General features: G+C 42.0%; 1 protein-coding gene across 1 annotated transcript; it reads right to left on the minus strand.

The window, feature by feature from the left end:
* Nucleotides 1-1,806: 1,806 nt before the first annotated feature.
* Nucleotides 1,807-8,847, minus strand: LOC136751514 (nuclear body protein SP140-like protein). Its single transcript, XM_066707184.1, has 14 exons — nt 8,355-8,847; nt 7,580-7,702; nt 7,231-7,364; nt 6,653-6,718; nt 6,453-6,506; nt 6,042-6,069; nt 5,106-5,270; nt 4,191-4,333; nt 4,003-4,068; nt 3,775-3,893; nt 3,556-3,664; nt 3,171-3,242; nt 2,632-2,775; nt 1,807-2,371 (listed from the first exon to the last, which is right to left on the minus strand). The coding sequence occupies exons 2-14, from the start codon at nt 7,635-7,637 to the stop codon at nt 2,291-2,293; spliced, it is 1,239 nt and encodes a 412-aa protein (XP_066563281.1). The 5' UTR covers nt 7,638-7,702; nt 8,355-8,847; the 3' UTR covers nt 1,807-2,290.
* Between the last annotated feature and the right edge of the window lie 2,569 nt (nt 8,848-11,416).

Raw genomic sequence — 11,416 nt, forward strand, 5'->3', positions numbered from 1 at the left:
AAGGATATGCCTCCCCAGACCATCACTGACCCACCACCCAACCGGTCATGCTGGATGATGTTGCAGGCAGCATAACATTCACCATTCCAGGATGGCAATGCCCCCATCCACAGGGCACAAGGGCTCACTGAATGGTTTGATGAGTATGAAAATGATGTGAATATGTGAATAGATGATGTGAATAAAAAAAAATAAGAACTTTTAAATACATATTTATTTTTTAGGTTATATTGTTTTATGATACTGTTTTAGTAAATAAAAAGAGAATAAGAAAAAAAAAAATGTATATACAGACAGGGAAAAAGTATTTGATCCCCTGCTGATTTTGTACGTTTGCCCACTAACAAAGAAATGATCAGTCTATAATTTTAATGGTAGGTGTATTTTAACAGTGAGAGACAGAATAACAACAAAAAAATCCAGAAAAAGCATTTCAAAAAAGTTATAAATTGGTTTGCTTGTTAATGAGGAAAATAAGTATTTGACCCCTTCGACTTAGTACTTGGTGGCAAAACCCTTGTTGGCAATCACAGAGGTCAGACGTTTCTTGTAGGTGGCCACCAGGTTTGCACACATCTCAGGAGGGATTTTGTCCCACTCCTCTTTGCAGATCCTCTCCAAGTCATTAAGGTTTCGAGGCTGACATTTGGCAACTCGAACCTTCAGCTCCCTCCACAGATTTTCTATGGGATTAAGCTCTGGAGACTGGCTAGGCCACTCCAGGACCTTAATGTGCTTCTTCTTGAGCCACTCCTTTGTTGCCTTGGCTGTGTGTTTTGGGTCATTGTCATGCTGGAATACCCATCCACGACCCGTTTTCAATGCCCTGGCTGAGGGAAGGAGGTTCTCACCCAAGATTTGACGGTACATGGCCCCGTCCATCATCCCTTTGATGTGGTGCAGTTGTCCTGTCCCCTTAGCAGAAAAACACCTCCAAAGCATAATGTTTTCACCTCCATGTTTGACGGTGGGGATGGTGTTCTTGGGGTCATTCCTCCTCCTCCAAACACGGCGAGTTGAGTTGATGCCAAAGAGCTCAATCTTGGTCTCATCTGACCACAACACTTTCACACAGTTCTCCTCTGAATCATTCAGATGTTCATTAAAAACTTCAGACGGGCCTGTACATGTGCTTTCTTGAGCAGGGGGACCTTGTGGGAGCTGCAGGATTTCAGTCCTTCACAGCGTAGTGTGTTACCAATTGTTTTCTTGGTGACTATGGTCTCAGCTGCCTTGAGATCATTAACAAGATCCTCCTGTGTAGTTCTGGGCTGATTCCTCACCGGTCTCATGATCATTGAAACTCCACGAGATGAGATCTTGCATGGAGCCCCAGACCAAAGCATTTGTGAATAATCGCACCAACTGTTGTCACCTTCTCACCAAGCTGCTTGGTGATGGTCTTGTAGCCCATTCCAGCCTTGTGTAGGTCTACAATCTTGTCCCTGACATCCTTGGACAGCTCTTTGGTCTTGGCCATGGTGGAGAGTTTGGAATCTGATTGATTGATTGATTGCTTCTGTGGACAGGTGTCTTTTATACAGGTAACGAGCTGAGATTAGGAGCACTCCCTTTAAGAGAGTGCTCCTAATCTCAGCTCGTTACCTGTATAAGAAACACCTGGGAGCCAGAAAACTTGCTGATTGATAGGGAATCAAATACTTATTTCCCTCATTAACATGCAATTCAATTTATAACTTTTTTGAAATTCTTTTTCTGGATTTCTTTGTTGTTATTCTGTCTCTCATTGTTAAAATACACCTACCATTAAAATTATAGACTGATCATTTCTTTGTCAGTGGGCAAACGTACAAAATCAGCAGGGGATCAAATACTTTTTTCCCTCACTGTAAAGTTTTTTATTTTTGTTTTATTTTGAGTTGATGCCTACAGCCATGTATAACTCATCTTCTGTAACTAATTTTAAAAGGTTCACGTTCATCAGTTAATTTTGACCATTAGTTGATGGCAGCTTATTTTTCCTCATCCTCACAAGAGCTCTTTTAAAAAAACCTTATTGTCTCCCAGCAGTGGTACAGCACACTGAAGCAGATGACTTAAACGGCCATGTCCACAGATCAAATATAACAATAACAAATATTAAAATAAGCTGTTTAAATCAATTTAGGCAATGAATCTAAATACATGTGACTCAATGTGTGTCACGCTGTGTGAAAGTCCTTCTTTCTCCTACATTTCTTGAATTTCTTGTGAATGCTGTACATTTTCCCAAGTCCAATTTATAAAATGTTTGTAGTGTTGTCAGGATACTGTTGAGTTGGAAATTGTCTCAGGTCCCAAAAACACTGCTGAATTCCTTCTCAAAGAACTCTTTCAGCTGCTTTCCCAAAGCAAGGAATCTTTTATCAGACTGGGGGAAATAACAAGAAAAAGAGAACAAGAGAGAATCACACTGCTGGATTGGCAAATGATAATATTCTGTATATTGTTCTAAATTAATTTTTCCCAAAATATTTACTTTTCCCTTTTCCCGTGAAGGTGAACTGAATAGTATCTGTCTCTCTTTCTGTCTCTCACTCCCTGTCTTTCCACTATGCAGTCTTTCATACAGCGATCCCCAGTAGAACTCAGGGATTCTGATATCTCTTACTAATAACCGATTAATCTCACCTTGTTGTACTTGGTGCAGTTTTGAAATATCAGTCTGACGTCCCCCACAAACTGACCCACAGTCTGGTACCTGTTCCTCAGCAGATTCTCCCTCATCTGCGCCAGCCACATGGGTCGACTGATCACACTGCAGTATCTCTCCAGCTTTGCCAAGGAGACAGAAGGGAAGATGTGGTTACACACACAAACACACACACACACACACTAACACACGATCAACACACAAACAGACACATGCATACACAAACACAAACACACATACAAACCAGATCACGCACACACACTCATGCAAAAAAATACCAGAATGCACAAACACACAGAGATCCACAGATACTCACACCCCCACCCTGTCACACAGACACACAAACACTCACACACACACATACACAAATACACAGACACACTCACAGAGGCAGAACAGACACAGACACAGACCCACACATACAGTCACATTCTCTCTCGCTCACACAGATACACACATCTGGGGGATATCATTCTTGCAAGATGATAGCAGGGACAGTGCCAGCTGGTACACTCACATGCCTGGGGTTGTTGATGAAGGTGTTGTTCTTGTCCTCACAGTAAAGCCTGAGAAGGAGGTACTGACATCTCTGGGAAATACAGCATCAACTCAAGTCAGTCAAGGACTGGTGACAAGATACTGGATGATGATGAATAATATAATCATAACAATTATGATTTTCTGATCTAAAAGATGTTTTGCGATCTCTTTAAGAGCTGTTTATTGAGTGATTTAAATGTTTCAAAAGTATTGATATGTTTATCAGCAACTTATAATACTCATTCTGTACTGTACTATACTGTTTCTCTTCAGGACCAGGGCTGGAGACCCTGCTGTACTGGACTGTATTTCTCCAGGATTCAGAACCCCTGGGCTGAAGAGCCCAAAGGTAAGACCCCTACCAAGAGATGTTCCTTTGTACTGCAGAGCAGCACCTCTGACATGTGATGTGTGACATGCAGGGGCCGTGGGATCTTGCTATGCTCACACAGGGTGCAGATCCACCTGGCACTGGAAAAAGCAAAAATGAAGACCTATAATAATAATACTAATAACAATAACAATAATGTCCAGTCCTGACAGTGGTGTAGGAATGCAGACAGTGATCCTGTGAGACTGACCTAAGACACTCTTTGCTCACAGGGGGGATGTGGCAGTCATTGTGGAAGGAGTGTGGACACATGTCACAGAGCAGCAGCTCCCCACCCTGGCCACAGGGCAGACACTCGTCATCATTGTTCTGCATAGAGAGAGAGAGAGAGAGAGGTATGGTATAGTATAGTATCCTATAGTATACTGTAGTATAGTGTAATAAATTGTGTATAGGTGTCAGTAGATGAGGTTCGCACCATCTGGGAGCTGGGGATGCAGATGAAACACATACAGTCCTCAGAGTGACTCTCCAAGACCCCCATCTACAAAAGAGACGCAAAGAAATACAAAATTAAAACTGTAGCACAGTGCAGTATAACAGTGAAGTACAGTGTAGTATAACAGTATAGCACAGTACAGTGCAGTATAGCAGGTTTTGTCTCACCCTGATGAGTCTGTTTAGGGTCCAGTGCCCATGCACAATGCAGTGGCCCCAGGACTGGTCATCAGCCTGCAGCCTCCCCTCCCTCAGGAACTCCAGGGGGGTGTACCACCTCTGTGGTGTCCTGATGCACTTCCCCCGGATCGCTGCATGGAGAGGCGGGGATCAGTTGAACAAGACAGTTCATTGTTTTATGTATTATTTATTTGTGAGTGTGAAGGCGTGTAAGAGAGTGTGTGTGAGTGTATGCGAGTGTATGTGTTAAGTTTATTGTTCTCCAAGCTTTCACCTCCCGTGTGCTGTTAGTGGGGCCTGTGCCACTCTATGGGCTCAAATTAGCATCATAAGTAACAAATTCAAAATAAAATATATCGTAAACAAACAAAATAAGGTTGAGAAAAAATGGATGTTGAGATCAAGAATAAAAAACGTATTAAAAAAACTTACTAAAAAAGCAAATTATTTTTTTAAATAAATTATCCTGGGCCTCCATTGGTCCACTAGGTTTGAGTGATGGTTCTTCCTAACCCAATCAGTGAGTAGGGTGGTATGCTCTGCATTGGATTTTACAATTTTCTGCCAAAACTAGTACTATAAGTAGCGAATTCAAAATAAAATATATCGTTAATGAAAAAAATAATTAAAGCAAAGAAACTGGTGGCGAAAGCAAACATTTCAGTATCACAACCAAAGGCAGTGACTCCAGTGCTCTCGCTTTACAATTATTTGCTTACAAGTTTTTTGGTTTTGCTTTTAATAATATTATTTTTGTTTACAATTATATACATTTTGCTTTCAATTGTTTTATTTTTGATCTCAACATCCATTTTTTGTCAAATTTAGTTTTTTCATTAACAATATATTTTATTTTGAATTCGCTACTTATAGCACTAATTTGAGCCCATACCACTCACTCACCATTGGCAAAGCGTGACTTGTAGAGTTTCCCTTCCACACACCCACACTTCACCAGCAGGATTTTGCAGGTTTGAAGGGCCTTTCCATCTGCACCCTCCTCCTCTGCAGCACTCTCCTCTGAACTCCACTGCTTCATGCTCTGGCAGACTGGCTTCATCTCACACTCTGGACGGGAGAGAGAGACATACAGACAGGCAGACAGAGAGTGATAGACAGACAATCAGGCCAATAGAGAGCCAACAGATGGACAGTCATGGTCAGATTGAAAGACAAGCAGAAGTCATGCAGACAGTCAGAAAATCTGACCGACAGACCAACAGAACAGAGACACTCGAAAGAGAGGCAGATAGACAGACAGGCAGACAACAGGAGATAGGAGAGAGACACAGAGATAGACAAACACAGAGACAGTCAGAGTGTGAGAGAGACTTCATCAGCCCTGATGGAATCAGGCACCTGTTTGGACACATGGCCCTGAGCCACAGCACAACAACCACAAAGAGGAATGGCTTTGGCAACACATTCAACAGGAGTGGGAAAGAGCCTGGGTGTGTACACAGTCAATGGGAGGACCAGGGGGTACTCTGGGAAACCACTCCCACAGCTGGGTTCAGTGTGGTTGACTGTCCCTGAACCCCCACAGCATAAAGAGAAGCCTGAAATACTGTCTGGACCCACAGTCCCTCCAACACAGCAGGAACGCACACCACACACAGACTCCCACAGGCAGCTGGCCCTGAGGCTCGGCACCCAGAGCCACTCACCCACAGGACTGAGCAACTGAGCAGCTGGGACATAGCTGCCCCACTACAGCCCATCACTGCAGCCCTGCACAGATCAAACAGCAGAGAATACACCCCACAGACCACCCGACACAGGTCATAGACCCCACACTGAGACAGAACACCTGGAGGCACTGCAGGAACACAAGCTGACCTGAGGCACTGGAGGTCTGAGGGCTGCCCTGAAACAACAGCAGCAAAAACAGTCACAACAGAGCACTAACAATGCTGAGGATGAAGACAATACTGATGGTCATAAAATGGTCATAAGAAATACAAACCATACAAAATAAGTCATAATGAGAATACACCATATAATAATAATAATAATAATAATAATAATACAAGTGGTTATAATAATTATAATAGTATTAATTATCCAAGCTGAAATAGCAGGAAATATAACAAGGAACATAACAGACTATCAGAATTATTATAATAATAATTATTTAGTAGTAGTAGTAATAGTAGTAGTAGTAGTAGTAGTAGTAGTAGTAGTAGTAGTATGGTTATTAATATTATGATTATTGTTGTTGTTAATAATAATATTACTGTTTGCACTCACTTTGTCTGCTGGGCTCTTCGTGGCTCTTCTCTTTGCCGGCGGGGATGCTGCTCTCTGTGCAAAACCACATCAAACAGTGCCCAAATGGGTAGCATTAGTATATGGACCAGGGCACGGAGAGGGTGACCATATCACTACATTAGTCCCTCAGCAACAGGAGAGCCCCAAATACAGTTAATCCACCACTCTGCATCTCCTACCTGGCTGTGCGAGTGACTGGTCCCTCTTTTGCTATGAGCGGGTTTGGGAGATTGCTCTGTCAGCTCCTAGAAAGTTGGAAGAAATAGCAGTAAGCCATTAGACTGGTTAATGATGACAGTTTGCGTCATATTGGATATTGGATATCATATTCCATATTGGAGCTGGAATGTCTTCTAAAAGGAAGTGCAGCATTCATTCAACAAAGAAATCTGTAAAAACACATCATAAAAAAATAAAAACCTCTCTATATTGCTTCATAGAATATGTTGTTGATATGATATTGATTAGCTTGTGTGTCTCTCTGTGTGTCTACCTCTGTGTCCGTAAGTCTTATGCCTTAACAAAGCAACTTTAGCACAAATGTTGATTGAATGCCAGCAAGAGAAGTACTGCCAGAATAAAATATATATAAATAACAATGGCAATAAGTCTTAAGCTCAATGTAACAGGAAAAATAATTGATTTACAGTTGAACATTAACTGGATAGGGTCTTGAGTCAAATCTATTGGAGCACAAATCTTCACTTCTATCACCCTTGCTCATATCATGTCTCTGTGTGCATCTCTGAAACAGTACCTGAAACAGCTGACCCAGAGGGATGTTCTTCGCTCGAATGCTACTCCTCCACTTCTTGGCTTTGCCTTTTCCCCCCAGCACCTCAAACCCACTGCAGCTAACCCACCTTGTCTCGGTTAAAATGCAGTCCTCACCTGCAGTCACAACACAAACACAAATCATATACAGACACACAGAGTGTAAATCAAAGTTCTGTGTGAGTCAAGGAGAGACACAGTACAGCACAGCAGGGTCTCCAGCCCTGGTCCTGGAGGGAGACATTCCAGTACAGCAGGGTCTCCACTTCAGCCCTGGTCCTGGAAGGACTCAGTCCCAAATATATTTCTAAAGCACTGAATGTTATTCGTACCTTTCATTAGTTTGCTCAAATGCAGCTGCCCTTCTCTGCTGCCACATGTCACTAGCATGACCAGCTCAGAGATGGGGGCGGCCTTGGGGACTTGGGGGGCCTGGGTTGAATGGCGCCGAGTACCTGCAGCACACAACAAACTCAATTTACACACTCACAATACTAGACACCACACACCACACAGACACTAAGCAATACACACACAGCACACGACACACACTGAAAACACTAGACACCACGTGGCCATGTGCTTACCACAGTGCACAGTAAATTCACCAGTGTTGAACTAACTCCAACAGTGTTAAAATTAACTCTAAGAATGTGTTTATATAATACACACTCACCAGAGTAAAATTAACACTTCCAACAGAGTTGGCATTTTTACACTGCCTCAGAGTTAAAAGTTCTGCTCTCAGGGAGTTAAATAAGCAACTCTTATAAGTGTTTATTTTATTTTATTTAACACTACACTACTCTCACCAGTTTTAACTCTGTTACTCCATTAAATTGTTAAACCCCTGTTTACTCTGCTTTTATCAATCAAACGATAACTAGCATTACCACAAGATTTGCTTGTATACACTGGATGATCAGAAATGTGTGCATGTGTATAATTGGTACTGTGCATTAAATTCTAGCAGTCCTTTGTTAGAGAGAATATATATATATATATATATATATATATATGTGTGTGTGTGTGTGTTTACAATTTACTTTTCAGTATTAATTAATACCCAGACCCAATCAAACAGGCAAAGTGATCAGGACACCTTACCTAGACACAACTGCGTATCTCATTGTCACCAGGAAGGCCATCCGAGCTTTTCACCATCATGGCCCTCGGTCAACAAGGTCTCAACACAGCGCCCGATCAGGGACTTGAACCCTGGACCCTGGACCCTCAGATAAAAAGTCTGATATTCTCCCGGCTGAGCTACCAAGGCTGATCAGGCATATACAGATAATGCTTTCAAACACCAATACAAACAGATAAATAGCCAAACATTCTGGCTCAAAGACATGAGTTCACAATTAGGGTAGAAAAATCTGACAACACAAATATAAATACATTGGTGGGTAAAGATACATTTTACCCTCAAACAATAATTCATGTACAATAATTAACATTTATACAATTATTAAGAAAAAAATAAAACCATAAAAGAACAATTATTCAGGAAACTACCACAATGCATTGCACATAGACACGCCCACTGGCCAGAATCATTTTGCATTAAAAGAAATTAGAATTCAAATTTTTGGTCAAGAGTTTTGCATGTTGGCACAGCCTTTTTAAAGATGTATTACTACTGTACTACTACTACTACTACTACTACTACTACTACTACTACTACTATAGCCCACCCCACCAAGCTCACAAGCTGTCCCCCTTGAACAACATGAAAAAAAAAAAAAAAAAATTATATATATATATATTTATATATTTATATAAACAGCCCACGCATTCGTTTGCTATGGCTAAGCCCCGTGCTTTTGTTTGCTATGACTACAACCCCCATTCGACAATCAGACTGCACTCCCCCATACTCGCACACAATGATCAAACTGCACCTCCTCCCCCCCATGTCAACAATTCAGTAACAAACTGCCCTGCCTATGCATCATTTCTGGGGGAAATGCTGTTGTTTATTATTTTCTGTGTTAGTTTTGCAGCCTCTCTCACCAGGAAACTCGCTCTTCTCCAGGCACAGCTGCAGGGCCTGGAGCTCAGGGCTGCTCTTGCGAATGTGATCCTTTAGCAGGGTCTTCCAGAAGAGGAGAATCTTCACTGGGCTCTTCTCCAGGCAGGACAGCAGGGTGTACAGCCCCTTCACCTGCTCCTTCCCCGACAGGCTCTGAACCTCCTGGACAAACAACAGCAGAGATGGATTACAGTCAGTCAGTGTACCAGTGTGTGTTTTAGGAGGGAGGCCAGCATTATTCACAAAGACTTAATTACCTTGCACTTCTTTTCAGGGATGACGTTGTTGTCCTTCAGGTCATTAAGCAACAGGAAGGGGTTGCTGATTGCTGCAATTTCAGTCTTCTTGCTCCTGAAGAGGCATTGCTGCTGCTCCTCTGTCAGACTCCTCAGGTGCTCCAAGCTGTCCATGACCAGACCGCAACCAGACTACCAGACCTGAGGTGAATAGAGACAGACTTCAGGCTCCACTGTGTATGGAATTTCCTTAAAATACTATTAAAATGTTGATAAATTTGATTGACGATACTTTGACTGATTGTCTGACTGACTGATATACTTGTGACGGTCAAAATAGCCCCTGTCACTATAAGAAGAAGTAGCCTACTGACTGCACAGTCTTGTTTGTTTGTGTTAAGCAAAGGAGCACCAGGTGTATAATATGAATATGGCAATTTACTATGTTTATTGTGTTATATATACAGTTAGGAGCCTTACTTCGAACATACAGTTAGGTCCATAAATATTTGGACAGTGACACAATTGTCATATTTTTGGCTTTGTATGCCACCACAATGGATTTTGAAAGGAAACAAACAAGATGTGCTTCAAGTGTAGACTTTCATCTTTAATTTGAGGGTAGTTACATCTAAATTGGGTTAACGGTGTAGGAATTGCCTGAAGTCTGGAACCCATGGACATCACCAGATGATGGGTTTCTTCCCTGGCGAAGCTCTGCCAGGCCTGCACTTGCAGCTGTTTTTAGTTCCTGCTTGTTCTTGGGGTATTTTGCCTTCAGTTTTTTCCTTCAGCAAGTGAAATGCATGCTCAATTGGATTCAGGACAGGTGATTAACTTGGCCATTGCAGAACATTCCACTTATTCACCTTAAAAATGTCTTGGGTTGCTTTCTCAGTATGCTTCGAGTCATTGTCAATATGCACTGTGAAGCGCCGTACAATGAGTTTTGAAGCATTTTGCTTAATATGAGCAGATCATATAGCACTAAACACTTCAGAATTCATCCTGCTGCTTTTGTCAGCAGTCACAGCATCAATAAATACATGGGAGCCAGTTCCCATGGCAGCCATACATACCCATGCCATAACATACTTCACAGATGAGGTGGGTTGCTTTGGAACATGAGCAGTTCCTTCCCTTCTCCATACTCTTCTCTTCCCATCATTCTGGTACAAGTTGATCTTTGTCTCATCTGTCCAAAGGATGTTGTTCCAGAACTGGTCAGGATTCTTTATTCTTTTTTGGAAAACTACTGTTTTTGGGGCTTTCCAATGGTTTACATCTTGTTGTAAACCCTCTGTATTTACTCTGGTGAAGTCTTCTCTTGATTGTTGACTTTGACACAGATACACCTACCTCCTGGAGGGTGTTCTTGATCTGGCCAACTGTTGTGAAGGGGTTTTTCTTCACCAGGGAAATAATTTTCTGTCACCCACGACAGTTGTTTTCCATGGTCTTCCTGGCCTTTTGGTGTTCCTGAGCTCACAAGTGAGTTATTTCTTTTTAAGAATGTACCAAATAGTTGATGTGGCCACATCTAATGTTTTTGCTATGTCTCTGATCGGTTTGTTTTGATTTCTCAGCCTAATGATGGCTTGCTTCACTCACAGTGGCAGCTCTTTGGACTTCATATTGAGGGTTAACAGCAACAGATTCCAAATGCAAATGCTCAATTTCTCTCTCTAAATTTCCAGACTACCACAAGGCTACCACAGCACTTTGCAGCATTTTGCAGTGTCATCCAATATCCTCTGGTAGATGCCTAGTTGGTCAGGGGTTCATCCTATAGCAGATAATGACCCATAACATGGGTCAAAAGGCAAAACTCCCCAAGAACAAGCAGGAACTAAAGACAGCTGCAATGCAGGCCTGGCAGAGCATCACCAGAGAAGAAA

This window comes from Amia ocellicauda, chromosome 6 (assembly GCF_036373705.1).
Source record: "Amia ocellicauda isolate fAmiCal2 chromosome 6, fAmiCal2.hap1, whole genome shotgun sequence".
NCBI classification, from domain to species: Eukaryota; Metazoa; Chordata; class Actinopteri; order Amiiformes; family Amiidae; genus Amia; species Amia ocellicauda.

Coding starts and splice junctions, on each gene's coding strand:
- LOC136751514 (XM_066707184.1), bottom strand. CDS start 7,637: ATGCTAGTGACATGTGGCAGCAGAGAAGGGCAGCTGCATTTGAGCAAA. Junction 4,069..4,190: donor CCCTAAACAGACTCATCAGG/GTGAGACAAAAC, acceptor TCTCTTTTGTAG/ATGGGGGTCTTGGAGAGTCA. Junction 3,894..4,002: donor GCATCCCCAGCTCCCAGATG/GTGCGAACCTCA, acceptor CTCTCTATGCAG/AACAATGATGACGAGTGTCT.